Source organism: Melospiza melodia, chromosome 3 (genome assembly GCF_035770615.1).
Source record: "Melospiza melodia melodia isolate bMelMel2 chromosome 3, bMelMel2.pri, whole genome shotgun sequence".
NCBI classification, from domain to species: domain Eukaryota; kingdom Metazoa; phylum Chordata; class Aves; order Passeriformes; family Passerellidae; genus Melospiza; species Melospiza melodia.
The window spans coordinates 120,369,131-120,390,474 of NC_086196.1; the positions used below are offsets into that span (position 1 = coordinate 120,369,131).

Sequence of the window (21,344 nt, forward strand, 5' to 3'; positions counted from 1 at the left end):
AGTGGAAACAGACAGCGGCTAAATATGTGCTTTCTCCAAACTGCTAGCATTCTCCAAATAAGCTAAAAAATGTAATTTTAAATAACAAATTAAATGCAAACCTCTTCTGCCTGAGAATCAACCTCCTTCATAAAAGATGGTGGCACATAAGCTTTGTTTGCTCCAATGTAAATAAAAAAATATACTCTAAGAATGTAGTCATTTAATATTTCTACCTCTTTTATTTTCTCTGTTTAACTCATGTATGGAAAGACTTGCACAAAAACGGACTACTCTAATAAAACCAGATAAAATCTAATACAGCATGCTGAGGACTGAGGACAGCAACTAGAATTACACCGAGCTCTTTATTGGCATCAGGAGAAAAAGGATTAGAAATATCTTTTGTCACCTGGTTTTCAGACCCTGCCAGGCTCACCCACTAGGCATTACACAAGTTATGTAAATACTGTGTGTGCAGATTTTTTTCATTTTTTGCCTATTAGCAATTTTTTTCCAATCTTAACTTACCAGTAAGCTCTTATAATCACAGTTAGGTCAGTGAAGAGCAGTGAGCTCATTTTCAAAGGAGCGGATCACTTACAATTCCCTGGGACTCAGGGATTTTCAGACACCAAGAACTGAAAGTCATCTCTATTTCTGATTCTGAAATATTCAACATAAGTACTTGAAGGCAACCTAAAAAATCAAAATATGTACAGCTGGCGGATGAGCATTACATCAGGACTTTGAAAAGGTGCCTCAGCTGAGACTCCTTGGTGGCCTCCAAAGAAAATTCCATGCCTGACTCTGTGCTCTACGTGCTGCGAGGCATGCACCCATTTGTGCTAATCATTATTGCCTTACCAAGAACTAATATTTTTTTTAAAAATTAATAACACAGCAGCTGACTTTTTAAATTGATGCAATCAGCTGTTTTCCCAGACTGTAAAGCTAAAATTACTCAAGGGCAGCAATTCTGGTATTTGCTGTGATCCAGCATCATGGCATCTTTCATAGGATCAGCACCCCAGAAGAACAGAAATACAGAAAATATCAAATTAGTGTGCACACCTCATCAACACTCATTTGGAGATATTGAGTTGAACTTCCAGGATATCAGACCTACATCTTTGGGAGGATTTCAAATGTAAGGTGTTTATATATGTAGCTGCAAGCTGTAAAACAGAAAATCACAAACTTCTGTGCTTCTATTTATATGTGGATATGCAAAATTTTTAAGTTGCAGAGGTGCAAAATCTCTCCCTATACTTATAGCTGCCTCCACATAATCCTGCAAGTTGGGTTTTTTTGACTTCTCCTTGATAAATGTGTTCTACTGGCTATACTCTGTAATTCTCTTGAGTCCCTTGAATGGTCACTAGCAGTTCTAGCAGTGTTGTTGAAGAACCAGGACAGGCTTCCCTCTGTAAACGTTAATGGCATATTTGAAAAGACACAGAGTAGTTCTGAAGAAGTTTTTTCAAGAGCTTAAAAGTTTAACAATGTCAGGACATCTCTCTGTCCTTGCTTGTTCTCTTCTCGAGCTGCCCTTATGGAGGAAGTGAGAATTCTCACCAGGGAGTAAGAAATTCCTTATTTGTTTTACAACCCATATCATCACCCTCTCTATTGCCTCCCAAGGTTTTTTCTGTTTTGAATCATCAGGTTTGTCAAGTTGTCGTTGCCAACAGCCACATCCAGCATCCAAAGCCTACTGAGGCTGATGCCCTACATGGCCTGTCGCATGGTTGACCCCTTCAAGGTTCAGTCCTCAACACAGTCTTTGCTGGAGCTGCAGTTTGTTGGTCAACATGGAGCAACCACCCATTGCATTGCATTTCCCAGCACACCAGTGAAAGATATTTGGTTGCTATATATTATATAGCAACATATATATAGGAGAGATATAGATATATAGATATATGGGATATTTGGTTGGATACCTGACAGATATTTGGTGGCTTAAATAAGAAGACTTTGTTTTCCACAGAACCTTGGTACCAGGGAACAGCAAGAGCAGAGATAATCACTAAAAGTTCATGAGGACTCCTATGGGTGAGACACCCTAGAAGGGCCCTGACTCTTGGGGTTTTCTATGGTCCTGGACTCCCAACGCCCTTGCACAGTCAGTCACTGCACTTAAAATGCAGCAGAACTCTAAGTACAGCAAGAAATATAATAATAGGAATGACTGGGACCACGCCAGCCTCATTATAGATGTATTTCAAAGGCACTAGGTGTAGACCTGCCTAACCAGCCTGCCTTCAGCACACACTTAATCTGGTAGAATTTTTCCAGTTTTGTTACCTCCAGCATTTTGATTTTATCTTTGGGAAGGAAAATGGTGAATAAGTAAGAAATTTCAGCAGAAATATGATATGGAGGACAAATCTTGGCACAAAATTAGCCACTAATGAAAACACTCCCCAGGTACAGTCTATACATTGAATCTGAAAGTTGTAATCCAACATCACAGCTGCAACCACCACAGTCACAAACACAACATTTAAATCTTTTTATAATGATGAGGAGCTGGGCATTGAAACCTACAAAACTAAGATATTATTTGGCCTTAGGAACAGCCTGAGAAAACAGCTGTTCTGTTCTTGCAGGCTCCAATCTGTAGTTAGGTTGCAGGGTCACAATTACTTGTTTCTGGACAACCCCTGAAAGCCTCCAAAATTCAGATCAGTGTATCTGATAACTCTTCTTACAGGACATTTGATCTTCTACTTTCTGATGAATCCTTTTCAAGAATCACTTTCATTCTGCACATACTGTGAACCCTATTATAAATCAAATGTCCAGGCAGTCCTACCTTGCTCTTAAGAATTAGCAAGGACTTTTGAAGCGAATTATGGCCTAGATTTTCATAATCACCTTGTAACTCCACTACAACTCCAGTAAATTCAAAGCAGTTTTTCAGCACTTCCCTTAGCATCAGCAGAAAGTTACACTTCATGCATTTCAGTAGGTATCTTGTAAAAACTGGCAATTCTGTGTGATAGCAGCAGAGCTTGCAGACAGCAGCTCAAAAGAAAACAGCTCTGGGAAGGACATCAAGATATTACTTATTCCATCTCCACCACCTAGACAGTCTCACACAGAACTGGGTCGTTATTAGAAGGTGTTGCTCTTCCAACTTGCTCTTCTTTCTGAAGAAAGAAGAAGGCTGTCTCCCACAGCAGCCTGCCCAACAGTTTGTTTCTCCTGTTAAAAAGGTTCTCCCAGCTGTTTAAACTAAAACTTTCTTTTTGCAATATATTCACCTGGTTCTAATCTTAACTCTTATGGTCACAGTGGAATAATTACTCTCCTGAATGTTCACAGGATTTTGAAATAGCTAGACATAGCTGAGAGAGAAATATCTTAACCACACTCCTACCTCCTGGAGTTTCAAGGGACTCCAATTCATTCAATCTTCCCATGGTGGCTGAGCTTCCTAAAAAATTCTTGATCTCTGCCCACAGGAGCCCCACAATCAGAGCACTGGTTTCATGTCACAGACTTCAGCAAAGCATGGCCAGTAGCTTGGAAGGGCACCATACGTCTCCCAAGTATACTCTTGTTTATATATCACACTCTGCTCTTTGCTTTTTTGTACCTCAGCCTGTCATTGTTGACTCTCACTGGTTGTTTGCAGCAGCATGTTCTGTTCCTGAACATCCCTCACAGAGCCATCCACACTGCAAGGGACATGGAGCAAGAGGTTTGTGTTCAGGCCAAGAAAATGCAACTTGAATACACATAGGAGTGTTTTGTGACCTGTGAAACCAGATGTCAGCTTGGAGAGTCAGTTTTGCTGCCTCTAGCACAGAGTACTGATCTATATATTGATCTAGCACTAACAGTCCAACTCTAACCGCAATAAAGTTCTGCTCCTTCTCCCACTCTTTCTTTCCTCTTTCCACACAGCCAGATTTCTCATGTCTCAGACAGACTCACACCCCATTGCCAAAGGTATGTTTTGGCCAGAGACCAGGCACAGAGGCTGGCTGCCTCCCCAGGTGGGACACAGCCCCTCTCGTGCCTGGGCACTGGGTGAGCCTGTGCAAACAAGCGCTCTCTGCCAGGCAGTTCCTGCTCCAGGCAGTTCCTGCTCCAGGCAGTTCCTGCTCCAGGCAGCCGCCTTTGTTCTGCCCCTCTCCTTGTCACCTCCTGCCTGCCGCTGCTCAGCTCTGCCTGCAGTCCACATAACTTGTTTTCCATCACCTCCAAGGAAAATGGCCATGTTCAAACCTCCTGCAAGCCAGATGTGCCCCACTGGTTGCCAGGTGAAATGCGCTAATCTAGAGGGACTTGAAGTTTAGGATTGCTTTAGAGAGTGTTCCTGTGTATGACCTTGTGCAGCATTATCCCAGCTCTATTTCTTGCAAAAGCAGGAGAATAAAGTCATTATGGATGAATGGAAAACTAATGAAACCAGAGAAGCAGCTGAGGCAGAGCTGTGTTGATCACACCAGGCTTTGTTTTCTGTATAATGTGGAGTCTCATACTCCTTCGGTATGAGTATGAGATACTTTGAGACCACACGCTGCACTTCCTCACAAAGAATTCACACCTTTTTTTTGCTTCTCCTGTATCCTGTAATAAAAGTCTTTTAAACTGTGGTTGGTCTCTGTGTATTGGAAAAATGGTGGATGGAGTTGAGAAAGGAACCATGAAAGCTGTAGCATTCAATCTTAAGTGAAGCAAGCAGAATATGTAGCAATGGCAAAATCACTCCATACAACTGTCTCAGTAAAACTTCATGTTGTTGAACAGTAAAAGCATTTGTGTTTTTATTATTCTAAGATTAAATTAAAATCAGGAACAGAAAAATGAGACCTAAACTACATGTGAACAACCGATCAAGGACAATGATCATCTACACAAACAAGACATATTTGTCACACTGACACTCATCTAACATCCAGCCACCCCATCTTTAAATAATCATGATGGGGATGATGCATAGTTCATTCCTGAAATCAAAGTGTGAACTATAAGGGAAAAATCACATGACATCTTGCTGATACATGCTCTTGCACTGAACTTAGAATACAATGTACAGTGAAACCTCTGGCTTAATTAGCTGCCCACTGAGCTAGAGTTGGCTTCTATCTTCTTCTGCATATGAAACCACAGAGCTTTCTTAGTACATTATTTCCATATGTGTTTATATTGCTATCTTTGCCACTTGATCCAGCATTTTAAGTGAGCATTCCTGTCTAAAAAAAAAATAACAAAATGTCTATCCACTTACCTAAAGTATCCATCAGCTCAGTCCTCTCTTTCCATCAGTGTGAGCCAGAAGAATACCCAGGAAAATCCATACAGTCTCCCTGGTAGGCAGCAGTTGAGAATCAGATCAAGAAGCTCTCTCTTATGTCATTTTATTCCTCTTTATTAGGGATATGATTTCTCATTCTTTGCTTCAGACATATTAAAATCCTCACTTAGCTAAGTAGCCGTGCCCAGGATCGTGGCTGGTGTCAGGACATGAACACCCAGCTAGGGCAGGACAGGTGCGTGTGTGCTAGCACAGCACAAGGAGCAGGGTACTGCAGCTTGAGCATCAGCACCACCACGAGCACATCCTCAGCAGGGGCTCACAGCTCTTCTAAAGGTGTCCAGGGGCAGGAGAAAGGTGAATCACCACTCATGCACTACTTACATGTGCATCTGCCCAACACTTCTTGTGTAGGAAGGGATGGTATGTATGTCTGCACAAATATTTACACTTAAGCTCTACATTTTACCATTCTACATTTAGCTTGCTCCAAAACCACTTTTCTAGAGACTGGTCTATCATCAGAATATCTCATGTTCCAAATTTGCTTTTTTTAGGACTACTATCAATATTGAAACAGAAAAAAAATTATGAGAGAAAGCCTTAATAAAGTCTGTGCACTGTTCATCCTCATGCATACAGCCAATTCTCGTACCACAGAAAGCTATTAGGTTGGTTAAAGATTATTTCAGTTTCATAAATGTGCGCTGACAAGTCAAAGTGGTTTTTACTCATTCTGAGTTTGAGCTGATAGCTACTTCTCCATGAGAACAGAGAAGATTTTAGTCTGGACGGGTCATAAAGGCTCTGAAGGAAAGGGTAGAACTGTGACACATCAGTACAGAAATGGACACTGAACTTATAGCAGAGGTGGTCAGGGCAAAAGAGAAAGGGAGGCTGAGCAGATCCTGACCTCAGAGTTGAAATGGGCCAGGAAGCTCTGTCAAGGGCAGGCAGGAGGAACAGCAAGAGAATTATGAGGAAAATTAGGAAAAGACAGTGTCATGGAGACAAACTTCTAAATCATGAAAAATGACAGTTAAAATAGCAGGTCACCTGAAAAAAGAAATCTGCACATCAATTCAATTATGTTTGTATAAAATAATTTGGCAAAAAATTTTCTTGGTGCTCTTTTACTTCCACTTCAGCAATTAGCTCTGTATCCCTATGATTTTCTCCTTTTCACACAACAGTAGAGTTCCTCATGTTCTCCATGACCACAAGGGGCTTACCTGAACTGAGCTCATCACATAAGACTATTTATGCTACCTCTTTTACAGACACCAGCAAACTTTGCAATAACTTCATGTTGAACAAAATAGTAGACTTTTAAATTGAGGTGACTGTTTACAGCCTAACCAGGGAAGCCACTGTTGTAATAATTTTTTTAAATTTTATTTATATTATTAAATTCTGAGCTTTAAAACACAGATGAGGAAACCTCTAAAAAGTGCTGAGGATGGGTAGTGGTCAGCAATGTAAAGAAACTGATCTACTACAAGTAGCTGTATTGTTAAACAAGCAAACATTAGACATAAATTATTAAAAGTCATATTTAATAGCGTTTAAAAATAGCCATTGCAAACTTTATTTGAAGAAAAATAAACTAATGACAATCTTCCAAAGTCCCTTGAAACAGTCTAGTTCCTTAACATTTGCTTTATTACTTGAAAAGAGAAAAGCTGTTTGCATAGTTGGCATGTTAGTTCACCTCTGTTTGCTCAAAACAGCTCATAAAAACATTCTTTTTCTATGATTCCTGATTTGATCAAAAGTGGAAATCTGAATGATGATCCTAACTTAGATCAAATTGGGTATCTGCCTATGTCTCAAGGCAGTCAAGAATTTTAGTTCAAATTATTTAAGGCCTGATACGGAAAAAGAAAAGATGTGTCAGTCAGTAGAATATTATACCTACTTATATACTTCCACTGAGCCAGCATATTTTGATTTTCTTCTTTGTATTTAATATCACATACAACCTAAGAAAACTAAAAACCACAACAAGAAAACCCAGTTCATATTATAATATTATAAGATATTAGCAATGCTGATGAAGTTTTTGGGTAGCTACTAAGAAATACAGCAAATTATTTGAATTCAAAGATAAACCTTAAACTGGAGTACTGGTGACTCAAATGCAGTACATAAGGCATTAATACTCATACCTATCTGAAAACAAGCTATCTGTAGGAAAATAATCATTAGATCAATCTCATACAGCATACTATCAGTCTTTATTTCATCGCATAGAATAGCAATAGAGCAATGGCATTTCCATTTGGCACAAAGAAATACATTAACAAGAAACAAAATGAAATATTTTGATATGGGGAAAAGGAAACAACTGCTGTTACATTTTATAGATAAATTAAGCACCTAATTTCAAAATCTTCAGATCATATAGACTTGGTTCACTGCATAAGAACTAATGGTAGAAGAAGAAATGTTATAACAAAATAATGTTAGTCATTAGAATTAAAATTGAATCCTCTTTCTTAGCGTTTCAGACAGAAAAATTATGCCATTAGGCACTAGCTGCTTTCTAATATATATTCTTTCCTAAAAATAGAACATTACACAGCATTGTTGGTATGGGCACTGTGCAGATCTTGTGTTTATGCACATACGTTACACACTGCAGAACACTGCAGCCTGTAACAGCTACGTATATGCATCTGCTTTCTGCAGGATTCAGCTAAAATCAAATGTTGTCAATATTCATACCAACTTGAACAACACACTCAGAGAAATATTGCTAGGATAATATTTTGATAACTGAATAAAACCAAAGTTTGTATTTTAGGTTTGACTTTCAACAGTGACTTTCAAGGCAAAAGAGAAGCCTGTAATTTAAGAAGGACATGGAAGTGTAGGAGCAAGTTCAGAGGAAGGCCATGAGGCTGACAAGAGGATTGAAGCACTTCTCCAGGATAGATTCCCCTGTGAAGACAGGCTGGGAAAGTCAGGATTGTTCACCTGGAGAAGAAAAGGTTGTGTGGAGACCTCACAGCAACCTTCCAGTGTCTGGAGGGGGCCTGCAGGGAAGCCAGAAAGGGACTCTGTGAGGAGCTGTACTAACAGGACAAGGAGTAGTGAGCTCCAACTGAAAGAAGGGAAACTTAGACTAGATATTAGGGAGTTTTTTAATGTGAGGGCATTGAGACATTGAAACAGGTTGCCCAGGGAGGTTGTGGATGCCCCAACCTTGGCAGTGCTCAAAGCCAGGCTGGGTAAGGCCTTGAGAAACCTGCTCCAGTGGGAGGTGTCCCTACCTACAGCAGAGGAGCTGGAACAAGATGATCTTATGGTCCAGTCCAACTCCTTCACATTCTATGATTCTATGGATCTGCCTCTCCTGTTTCTCCTGCACCTGTCTGGCCACCTCCCCCTTTCATCCTGTGCTGCTGATGTGCACAAGCCAAAAACTCCTGCTTGTGAAGTGAACAGGAGCATGTGGTATGGAAGCTAATTGGGAATACCCACACTGCTTCTGTTTGATACAAGCTGTGCCAGGGGAGGTCTAGATTGGATATTGGGAAAAATTTCTTCACTGTTAAGCATCAGAACAGGCTGCCAATGGAAGAAGTGGTGTCACTATCCCTGGGGTTATTTAGAAAGAGTGTAGATGTAGCACTTGGAAACATGATTTAGTGGCAGACTTGGCAAAACTGGCTTAATGGTTGGACCCAATAATTTTAAAGGTCTTTCCCAACATAAACAATTCTATGGTGGTGCCATGCTGGGAACCAAACTGGCCCAGCCTGCAGATTCTGAGGTGCTCTAAACCTGTTAAGCAGCACTCATTCCCTGTTCTGTACTACAGCATTTAGTACAGAAGATCTCTAAATGACACCCATATCAAAACCTGCAGAGAAACCCTCAGCTAAGATCATGGATGACAGCAGAGGCAGAATTCAGGGGGAACACCTTTAAAATACATCATAGACTCAATCCTAAATAAATATCTCCTACTGATTGAATAGCATATTAAGAGCCCTAGACAGACCATGTCCATTGACACCCTGTGGCTGAAAAGGGCACGGGAAATACCAGCGTACACTCAGATTTCAATGAACACCAGAAATGCTCAGACAACACAACATGAAGATGCCATCACAAAATACCTGTTCATTACTGTTTTTAGCATCACTCCTTAAAACCTTGTAGACCTTATTGCTAAAGAGCTCCAAAAGACTTTTTACTACAAGATTTCCTGTTAACTTCAGTGGGAGCACGCCCCCCCTAACATCCAAAATGGGTGTCATAGAGCAATGGGGATAATATATATGCTGAACATTTGTGTAAAGGTTCCCATACAACAATGAGGAAAACAAAGAAAAAAGTCACTATGCCAAATAATATTCCATTCACTGCCACCACAGTACAAATTTTATTCTCTGCAACTCATTCAAAGTCACTACTGCAAAGTGACTGAAGGCACTGATGCAGGAATGTTAAAGGCCACCTAGTGTAAACATTTGTTTACAGTCATACAATGTACATGGTTTCTTTAAAATAGCTTGATACAGATGCAGATTTGGATGCCTGCAATAAAATGCCTTCTGTATAGAATAAAGTAAAATAAAAGAGGATGTTTATTCACTGACTTCAACAATTTCCCTGACATGGTACATCATGACTGATGATTCTTAATATAGTGTGCAAGGCAGCCAAAAGTCATTTAAAAACATGTGCTGTTTGTCTGAAAAACAAATGTAAGGGAATACTAGTAAAAGCTGCACTGTCCAAAACTCAGCTAAGCAGTTTAAATCTGTTTTTCTTGGAGGATTTTCAGGAAGATTGGATGCATGCAAAACAGAACTAATTTATTCCTACTATCTACTGCAGAAGAGCAATTTATCTCCAGTACATCTTGTCTAGAAAATAAGCCCCTTTATCCTATCATTAATCAGGTACCAATGTCCCTATTAGAAGCTCTGCACATAGTAAAACCTAGAAGCATGTGAGCTTTAGGTTTTTGAAATTATATTAAAAGGAGACAAATGACATGTCAAGTCTGCTGTTCTCAAAGACAAGAGAAGACCAACAATCATATGTCACAAATCAAACCCACAAAAAAACACATCCCAGTTTAGATGAGAATTTTTTCCAGATCTTAAAAACTTGGCACAGTCAGATTTAGGCTCCCATAAATGAATAAAGGATTTATGTAGAGTTGTATGAGATGTAGAGTTGTGTTTAATTCTGTATCTTCATTTCTCTTAGCCTTGGACCCATGTAACCAAGTGAATGGCTTACAGGGGTAAGATCCTGCATCCAGCTGACTAAGCAGTGTGTTTGGCTTCAATAAATATATTACTTCATGCAGGTCAGAGCAGCACACACACTCTGCTCAGGCACTAATTAACTACTCAAAAGGCTAAATCCAAAACACACCAAGGACAAGTGAAAAGCATGAAAGACCATGAAGTAGCAGGACTAAGCTCTACCTAAGAAATAGGACAGAACCCCAAATTTGTGAAAAACATTGTAAATTCCAAAAACAGGTGAAGTAAAACAAATAACCCCATATAAACTAGTTCTGCAGTGAAAACATATACATTGGTAATAGAAGGCACCCCCAGTCAAGGAAGTTCAGGCCTCTTCCCATGCTAAAATGCAAAATTTCCTTTGTGAACAACATTATAGATGAGCATAAATACAAAAATATACATTTTAAGCAGTAGAAAAAACGGAATAAAAATTAGAAATTGCTCAAGGAAAGTGACTGCCATATTATTACATGTGCACAAAAACACACTCCGTCTAAAAAAGGTATGAAAGAAAAGGAATCAATAAAAATTAAAATTTCCACCTCTCTTAGTCAGCATGACAGCTATTAACTTCATTTCAGTAACTAGGAGTGTAACAGCTTGGCTGCCTTATCAAAAAGAAATAAGCATTAGATGTTACAGGTAGTGTACAAGAAGGACAGACTGGCTGCCAGACAGCAAAGGCATTCATACACTCAGGAGCAACAAGCTCCCAAGCTCACACATTTCCACACTCACAGAGATCTGTAATTCTCCCCATGTGCAAAGGGCAGGTTTGGGTGTAGAAGTGCCTGCTACTTTTCACCATCGCTCTCCTTCATTCCATTTCAGCAGAGCACTTGAGCACACATGGGTGTGGTTAAAGTAAAGGAAGCGTGTGAATTGTTTGGCTGGACTGAGTGTATATGCAGCCCATGCCTCCCAAAAGCCTCTCCCACCACCAGCAACAGGGGCACAGATGGCACCAGGGCCACCAACTCACATGGCACTGAGAGCAGTAAACAACTGTTTGGGCTATGCCACCTGAGCTGTTGACAAGGTGACGCTGAAAGCGCAAATGATGCCCCAGAGACACTTCTAGGAGACATCAAAAAAACCAGAACAGGTTCAAAGCAAACTTCCTTCATCTGGCCATAGATATATGCCAGCTGACACCAGCATTCTCACATGGAAAGAAATTGCATTCATTTCTGAATAACCCTGTAAAAATGAAGTCTGATAAACAGACTTTATCTTTGACATGTTTACAGTAAAAAGCTTTTCAGAGTAAAATGCATTAGAACATCCTGAGGTGTTATTTTCAAGCATTATTAGCTTATGAATTGACAAAAAAAATCCACCTACCTGCTCTGTAATGATTCAAAAAAAAAAAAAAAAAAGACTGACAGCTTTCTGGAGCATTCAGCAGTTTGTAAATGCAGTACTTTTAGCTCTTGGATCTGCTCTGAAGCCAGCTCCTTTTTTTTTTTTTCCATATTTTTCCCCATGAGAGCACACAGAGAAATTCAGTATTAAAGTGTCACATCTTCAGAACAGAACAAATTGTGTTCTGATATCAAGCTCCTATCATTGCTTATCAACACCCTAATGGAGAAGCAGACAGTACTTTGGAAAAGCATGGTAAACTAACATCCCTAAAAAATAAGCACAGTTGGAAGCTGGGGTAAAAACAAAGTGGGAATATGGAGCTAAGCTTACTTTTTATCACACTGCTTTCTCAGTAACTCTGTGCTTCTTCAGAAAATAAATTCAATATGAAACTAACATTTGGAAAGCTTTTCCAGCAGACACTTTTAGAAGTTTTCTGGCACAGCCAGAAATTTACCATATGGGCCAGCCCAGCTCTCCCTGAACACAGCAGGAGTTTGGTCATGGTAATCACTAAAGACAGGCTGGTATCTGAACCTAAAATTTTCTTTGGATAATTTATGGAAACCTTAGATGTGAAACATAATCTGTTTTCTTTTACAGCACCCAACTGCACAGCAAGTTTACATGAAGGACAAAGAGTACACAGAACAAGGAGGCCAATGAAGAGTGCTGAAGCAAGGCTGCAGAACCATCTCTGTGGCAAAGGTGGCAATCACTTTCACAGAAGTCACAAGAGGTTATACTTTGCATTACTTCTGAATTATAGCTTCTCACTGCTCTTCTTCCTGTTCAGAAAGATTAATTAACATCAGTTAATGAACTTCTGGAAATTAACCTAGAACTCAGCTTCAAAAAGAAATCATTTTTAAAGGATGCACTCAACTCTGACATAGAGCTCACCATACACTGCAAAACACTTCCCAGATACTTAAGCCCCATTTTTCTTCACCCAGAACATCTCAATATATTCAGGCCAACACCTGGTGAAAGGCACACTTTCATAGACTCAATCTCAACTGTTAGACACAATCTGTTCACAAACCTTGGACAAACATTTTGAAAGGAATTTTGTCCCTACCTACATGACAAAGGAACTCAGATGCTTTACCTGGCAAGCTGCTGGCTATCATATTTAAGAGACTGGTCTTTTCTAACTGATGCTTTCTCTCACTATCATGTATGGGAGCTCCAGCCTCCTGAATCTGGGACTGCTTACCTAACCTAGGTCCTGCTCTTGCATTTTACTCTCCCATTCCCTTAAGGATTGCTACAGAGCCAGACTAGAAATCATTCATTCAATCATTTCATTTCAGAAACAAAAGCTTGTTCTGTGAGCCATGTATTGACATGGTAATGGCTCACAGAACAAGCTTTTGCAAAGTTTCTTCCTCATAGTGGGTTTTTTTTCCTTTTTTTGTCCTTCCAAATAGAGACTTTGCAACCTCTTTTGGTTTTTTAGTAGCAGCATTTTTTACCTGAAATTATATTAATTTTTATTACAAGCCTCAGGGTATTTAAAAAACATGTAATTTTATGGGCCAAAATCTTTACCAAACAGTGACACCCAGCTAGTTATAAAATGTCAGGTAAGAGAATACTGCTGTACTGACATCCAAGCCAGCTCTTACACATATGTCAATTGTACTATCTGCCACAACAAAATCACATTTATTAATAAATTCCAGAGCATTTCCTAGATCTGAATATGACATGAATCTGTCATCATCACATTAAATATATCCCTGCTGCTTGGGTCACCAACTAAAACAGTGATGGAAAATAATAATTTAAAATAAAATCACATTCCTCTATTAGACTGGAAAGAATTCTCCCAAAAGAACTCAATCATGGCATATATATATATCTATTGGGCATATTGATCTATTGATCAATGATATATCTTTGCTATATATTGATAGGAATGGTGTCCTGTAAAATAATATTTCCACAAATCATTATCTTGAAATTAAAGAAATTACAGCTCTGATTTCATAATATAAATTTTGGTTCTTAATATTAGTTTGCTAACTGAGAATTTATGAACTAAATTTATTAATATAAAAATATTTACATGTGCATTTACCTGTAACTTTGCAACAAACATATTTATTATTCTATCTAATAGCATTCTTATGAAAGATTAGATCCTGAGCTCTTCTCCTAGGAACTCAAAATTCATTTCAGCTTCTAAGTCTAGGGCTTAAGTGTTTCTCTCAAATAAAAACCTGCTGTAATTTTTTAAGCTTCTAGCCCTTAAACATGCTCTAATTAACGGGCAGTGTACTTATAACCGTTAATTTCTTATTTTACTTTAAAATTCTGTGAGTGAACAATAATTTCAGCCTATATAGAATAAATGTGATCATCTAGCTGAAGTAGCACACATCGTATCTGGTTGTCTTTTGCATTGAGCTAAAAAAAGCATGAAAAAAATTGCCTATACAACTTCTTTATGCCTTATCTCAAACCAAGCCCAAATCTTTAATAATGTACAAAGGGGTTCATGTAGTGAAAACCTAGTATCTTCTCCAGTAGCCTGTAACTTTTTTCTTGCTTTTAATTCTGAAAAAAAGCCTTTGTAAATTGTTGCCCATCTCTAAAACACACTCTACACAACACATACTACAAAATACATATAATACGCTCATACACAACAACAACAAACAAAAAACAAACAAAAAACCCCCCAAAAATAAAAACAAACATGCAAACCAACCCAAAGCCTACTCCCAACATAAAAGCCCTTTAAAACTCCTTTTTTAATGTACACCTTTTTTAGGCCACAACAGAAGTCAAAACACTGGCATTTTCTCCCAAGAAGGACTCTTAGTTTAAGTAAGAAACAGATGGCAAAGCTACTGGAGAGGTATTCTTAACTTGGTAAGTGAATCACAGTGAAGCTCCTGCTTCATTTTGATAGTTTTGGGAACATACTGGGCCAAACAATTTGCAACAGTTGAGGAATCAACCCATTAGGACAGTAGATATGTGAAAACACTATTACTTGTTAGAAAATTGGGCATGTAAATGTCCAAAAAGACCACAGTTCAAAGTAGCTTTTTCTTCACTAAAATTTCTCCTATTCCTACAAGAAGAAACTTTCTTTTAAACTTCTGAATTATTAAATTTGAAATGACTATCACTTACTAGGTTCATAGTAATCCAGTACAGTCACTGAAGCATCTTGGATATTTGCCACCTTGAAGTCTCTCACAGCTGGAATATTCACACAAACCTGCGTTTCATTTAGCTAGGAAAACAGAAGAGAAACATCCTGAGAACCCTAGGGATGGTGGCTTCATGGAGGAGCTAAGGACTTTTAGCTCAGTGGTAGTCCATTTCTAAAGGCTTAAGAGTCAGGATGTATATAAAGATTATTATCTCAATTGCAGTCATTTTGGTCAAATTAAAGACTTCATTAAATGTCTGCCTTCTTATGTGTGATTTTTAAGAGGTCTGATTTAGAAAGTCCTTACAAATACAACTGAGTTGCACCTATCCAATCAGTCTCACTCAAAACGAGAAGAACTATTAATTCCATGTAAATAGCAGATGTTGATTTTCCCTGAAGAACACAATCATAATGTCATTCCAAATTTAAGCCTAACAATGTCAGAGTCAAGATGAAAATCACCACAAACACATTTCTTTGTTATTTCCAACTTACAGAGTCGAAGTATAGGTTGACTTTTCCATTATCCTTTTCAGTCTTCTTAACTGTACTGTCTAATGGAACAAAATCTGGTGACACAGAGAAACCACTGAGTAAGCCAACTTCCATGAGGACCATACCACTACTGGGAGCGGAGCCAGAGCCAAAGTACCTTTTCAAAACACAGAGACAAAGAAACTTTACGTAGAAATACAGTAGCCCACTCTGCAAAGAAAACATTCGGTCTTTAAGTACCAACTAATGAAGTAATAATGCTTAATACTTGGGAAAGAAATGGAACAAAATACTGACAAGAAATGTCTAACAATAAAGAGCAAAAAAGTAATTTCTCAATTATTTTTCCAGCTAATTTTAGACAAATATGCAAAAGCTGGTTTAGAACTGAGAAACTGCAATACATAAATCATGTGAGAGACTACACTGACACCATGAGGAACTTTCAATCGGCACCTATTAGTACAGCTTTATCTTACAAATATGCAGAAACTATTGCAATTAAACACGTTTCAAAAGAAGCAATTAAGAAACTGCTGTAGGAATTCCTGTACTGAAATATATGTATTTCCTCTTATGGATGCATTGGTTTGCTTTTATTCATTTTGGAGGCCAAGATACATGTGTGTACACCAAAGAAGTCTCCCAGACCTTTTCATATTTCCTTTACAGAGACTGATGGTACCATTAACAAAGTCATCACCAAATTATTTCACAAAGTTTCAGTTTTAGAATGCATAGCCATGTTATTAATCCACATTTGGAAGAAGATTTAATAAGTTGAGTCCCTTTTTTTTTTCCTAAATAATGCTTACTATTATACCTTCTTCCAATGTAAAAACCAGATGCTGGAGTTTGCTCTATTGAGCAAATCTTGCACACTATGGTGCATAACAGATGTATCAAAATGTATTTATGGTGCTCTGTGCTACAAGTGTCACCTAAATGACCTGCAAAAGATTCTACTGCTTTAAATAAAGCAGGTAGCAGAAGAGTTTCCCCGGCCTTAGAACAGAAGGTAAATGATTATTGTCCCACTAAAATAAAAGTGTCTCCAATCCTCATTTTGAAAGCCTGGCAGTATTGAAAGTAATTAAACTATTTCTTTGTAGAGCTGGGTAGTTCAAAAAAATAAAAGGGAAGAGTTGCTTTCAAAGCAATGCTGTTAAGCCTGGCTGATTCAAGGCAGATACAACTTTGAAAGAACTACAGCGCAACTGCTGACTTCAGTTGGCTCACAAGATTAGAAACAACTGAAACCATCTGTTTGATGATGTGCTGTGCCAAAGTAGCTGCTATTGAAAATAAATAATTGAATTGGAACTGGATGTAATTATTTCTGCATAATTACCAATAAGAGGAGAATAAAATATCCAAGCTGTCTAGCCAGCCTGGGGTGCTACTAAAACACCAACAGGTAACCAAACTATCTTGGTACTGTCAAGGAGTGAATTAGATATATCCCTAGAATTTATGAGGATCTGCCTCTCAAAAAAAGGAAGAGCGGCAGCCTTGGAGGTGGGTTGTGGTACCATCTCTTCAACTCCATGGTCTCTTAAAAAAAGGGAAAAGAATCATCATGCAAGAATGATCAGTAAGAGAAGGACAGACTTGAAAATTGGACCTGAGGAAAACGGGTAGTATTTTCAGTTGAACTTTATGTTTCAGCTCTTCAGCAATGTGAGATCAGGGTGAGACCCTCTCACAGATGATACAAAGAGAAAACAAAACCAAGCTAATGTAGGCAGAAAGCAGAAATGAGAGTGTAAATTGAACCATCAGTGATCAGTTTCCCATGCCTGGAAAAGGTATGCAGGCAATGAGACTTAAAAAAAACTAGTAGTCCTGGGTATTTGCCTCCCAGAGAGGGTGTTTTAGCTCCTCTAACCAAGAACCACTTCAATTTGAATGAGACATCATCTGCTCGAGTGTCATAAATAATACCAGTTAAGAAGACCAACCCCTATCAAGCTTGCTGAGAGAAGGTGGATATTCTCCAGATTAAAGAAAAAAAATTGTGAAGTTGAAGCCTTCAGTACCTAACTATGTATATCCACAACTAGATGCATACCCACAGCTAGACTATACACACCCATGCGTTGAGATTTCAACAGCCTTTTTGTATTGGTTTCTCTACTAGAAAGCCAGATCATGTTATAAAGATCCTAAGTAGGCAACTTTAAACTAATTTAGGAATATAGATAAGGCATGTATTATATACAATTTATAGGGAAAAGAAGAGGAAGATGACTAGTCTATGAAGCTCAGCAATCAGAGATGAAGCCGTAGCCTAAGCAATTTAAACAGACTTCCTCAAAGTACCAGTCCACTTCTCACAATAAGAGTTGATGGAACTGATGTTGGAACTATCAAAATGCTCCAAGTAATTTCTTGAGGCTGCTTTTCAATGTCACTAGATTTCCCCCTCTTCTTTGAACACTTGACAATTAAAGCATCACCACCCTAGAACATCCCCAGAGAGATGGAGCACTTCTTCTCTGTATTTTAAGCGAAAGATCTTAGCTAGAGAGTTGCCCAAAAACTACTTACCCCAAACCCAGCATGTAAACCCTTTACATGTCAGGAGGTTGTGCTAGACTTTAGAATGCCGTTGACACTTCAGAGAAAACTTTAAAAGATAACAAGCCCGTTCTGTTTCAAGAGCTCTCATGTATTCTAGCATCTCTGCCCACCATCTGTGTCACTGAACTGGATACTAGAAACATATAAAAACAGAGCTCTGGCTTTATGCCTGCTGGCTATTTCCCAAATTAAATCAATGCTGTGTACTGAAATAATATTCTCTATTGCTGATTATTTGTATGCTGGTGTCACCTAGAGGCTCATCTCCAGTCACAGCTCCCTTGTGGAAGGCAGAGCGCAAGAATAGTTCAAGGCATACGGTGTACAAAGTTTAAAGAAATAGCAAAAAGAGGGTGTGGATGAAAGGCATGTAAGAGGAATCATGGTGGATCAGGTGGTACTTTGCAAATCTTGCATTTACAAGGAATGTAACAAGATGTTACATATCTAATATGCATAATGCCACAAGAAAAAAACTGTTTCTAGAGGAAGTATTCACAAACGGATGAAATCCTTAAATACAACAAATGCAGTCATCTCAACAACATTATTGTGGATTATAAAAGACAGAAGACAAAAACCATAAATACATATACATAGAGAGAAATAAAATGTCCTATAGGGTTTCATATGAAATATGCAGGGGTCTCTAATTACAAATGCATACTGGAGAAACTGCCAGAAAACAAACACCTTCAAATATACCTTTTAAATATGTGTATGAACACTTACACAGCAAGCAAAATGGAGGCCCAAAGCAGCCAAAGAAATAACTTGATTGACTGGCTGATCTAGGAATACTCAATTCAAAGTCACCTATTCGCATGTGATGTAAATTCTATCCAGGTAACACCAGGTGGCTGTCCTGTGATCCATGAGATGATACTTGAGCAGGCTCAGCTCAGTTTTTAGTAGCTGACTACTGAATAAGAAACATCACCCCAGATGCACATGTTCTCCCATATCCTCCTTCCCCCTCTCCCTTATTCAGCAAAAAGAACAGAATTAGTCTGGGTGGAAAACTTTCCACCTGTTTAAAATCTAGAATAATGTATTGTAGTCTATTACCAAGTTCCTTGCTACTGGTGAATGAAAGACCACAAAGATAGTTGCACAATAAGGCAATGTGAATTTATTATTATGTAAATATGGATTTTGACTCCTGCCAAAATCATTCTGAGTGAGTTAATTATGGAGATGAAAAAAAGAATGATTACTTCATGGTGTTTTCAGCACTTTAGAACTTACTTCTCTCTTTGCAAAAAAAGTATCTACTTCTTTATCAAGAGCAAAGGATTGTTTTCATGAAAGGTAAGAGTAATAGGCCCTTGTCACAGCTTGCTACTCAAGTTAGAATACAGAGATACTGCTCCAATTTTCAAGTCTGTCCACACACATCCCTATACCTCAAAAGCACTTGCACCAAAGAAACTGTTGAGTTTTTTCTTGTATTTCACACAAACTCTTCCACATTTCTCTAACATTGAGGGTACTTCATTAGTGCAAAGTAATTTTTATCTTCTTCAGGTATACATTTATATCCCAGACATTAGTAAATTCATACAAACAAATGGATAACTCAGTTTATTTAAAGCAATCTAAAGTTGGTATATACAAACGTGTATGAGAAGCTCCAACTGATTTACCTACCTTGTGCACACATTCAAAGTCAAGTGGTTTGTATCATCTTTATCATCTTTTACATCAACATTCAAGTCAAAGGCTTCTTGATTTTGGACAGATCTGAGCCTCTGGTCGGTGTGCTTTGTGTTGTACATAACATTCAGCTGTGGATTGCAAGTACAGACATCAGGTGACATGTAAAGCAAATCAGTGTGGTTTAAACACCAAGTTGCTAGCACCATAACACCAGAGGAGTGTTCACATGAGAAAACACACGTTTGCACAGACCTGCTAGCCTGTAATTGACTTGCTAACCTATAACTTGGACAAGACCCTGTCATACCTTCAAATTTGGACTGACAATTTTCCATTTGCTACCTGAAACCATTGTAGAAGGACTGTGATTTTCCAGAAGCACTTTTCATTCCCTTTTCTCTAGCCAAGCAAAATGCATATTGGGGTCTTGCAAGGGGAGCTATTTTAGCCACTTTCTGCTTATTTTTCTACCAAAAGCAAAGAAGAACCCCCTCACCATACTATGTGTTTTATCTGGATGAGTGAGGGAATCATCTTTAATTTCTGATTTTTGCTTTTGTTGCTATGTCTCTCACTTTTTGATACAAAAATTATGCTCCTTCTTTCAATCTCTACACATAATTCCCATTGCCCTGCCCAACACTGCTGAATTTAGCATGCTGTAAGAGTGTAGAGCCAATTCTGCAGCGGCACTCAGGACAGCCATGGTGCAGCTGTGAAGATTCATCATGCACAACTGCTCCCCAGGAGAAGGCAGTACCAAGGATGAAACCAATCGAGAAAGCCTGCCAGTTGAAGGCACACAAAAAGCAGTGCCTCAACAATCTGTCACCATAGAAACAAAACTGTTTTAACTTTTTCCAGAAAAAGCTTAATGAATGGGAATTTACTGCCAAGGCAGGAAGTTCTGAAACCACATACTGAACAGGTCAATCAGCCAGTATTTGCATGGAATCAGCTATTGCTGTTATGGTCTGACTTTCTTTTCCCTATTCCTCACGACAATGAAGGAAAACATTTTCACAACACAGAGTATAATTAAAGCCTTCTTCTGTATACAGACTCACGTTGGGGACAGAGCCTTTTATACAGAAATTCACATTAAATTAACAAAATGAGCAAATGCATTTCTTAAGTTTTAAAAGGCAACTGCCAAAGCTAAAGGCAGAACTGGTCCAGTCTTGTGTGTAATGCAACCAATTCTGGTGAGAGGCCCAAGGAGAGAAAATTAAAAGCTAGTGTTCTGCAAGAGAGTGATGCTTCAAATAGTAGCTGACACTATCGATTGTGCTATACTTTTAAAAATATGGCACATTTATAATCCTCTAATCAATGCCTATCCCTTTTCTTCTTCAACTAGCAGCATAAATGAGCTTGACTGAGCATGTGAATTAAATGAAAACATCTCCAATTTTTCTGTCCATTTTGAGTACTCAACATCCATTCAAATGGTAATGGAGAAATATGTGTGCATTTCATCATGTACCTATTTCAGTACCATCACACTAAATAACATTCAGTCCTCTGCCTAAGT

General features: G+C 38.5%; 1 protein-coding gene across 1 annotated transcript in view; it reads right to left on the bottom strand.

Moving 5' to 3' along the window:
* Window positions 1-6,793: 6,793 nt before the first annotated feature.
* Window positions 6,794-21,344, bottom strand: part of CD109 (CD109 molecule) — a 70,991-nt gene continuing 56,440 nt past the window's right edge. The window contains exons 30-33 of the mRNA XM_063152913.1: window positions 19,802-19,938; window positions 15,569-15,725; window positions 15,049-15,151; window positions 6,794-12,686 (exon numbers count right to left, since the gene is read on the bottom strand). Of these exons, the coding sequence (XP_063008983.1) occupies window positions 12,496-12,686; window positions 15,049-15,151; window positions 15,569-15,725; window positions 19,802-19,938 (588 nt within the window). The 3' untranslated portion in view covers window positions 6,794-12,495. The remainder of the gene's footprint in view (window positions 12,687-15,048; window positions 15,152-15,568; window positions 15,726-19,801; window positions 19,939-21,344) is intronic.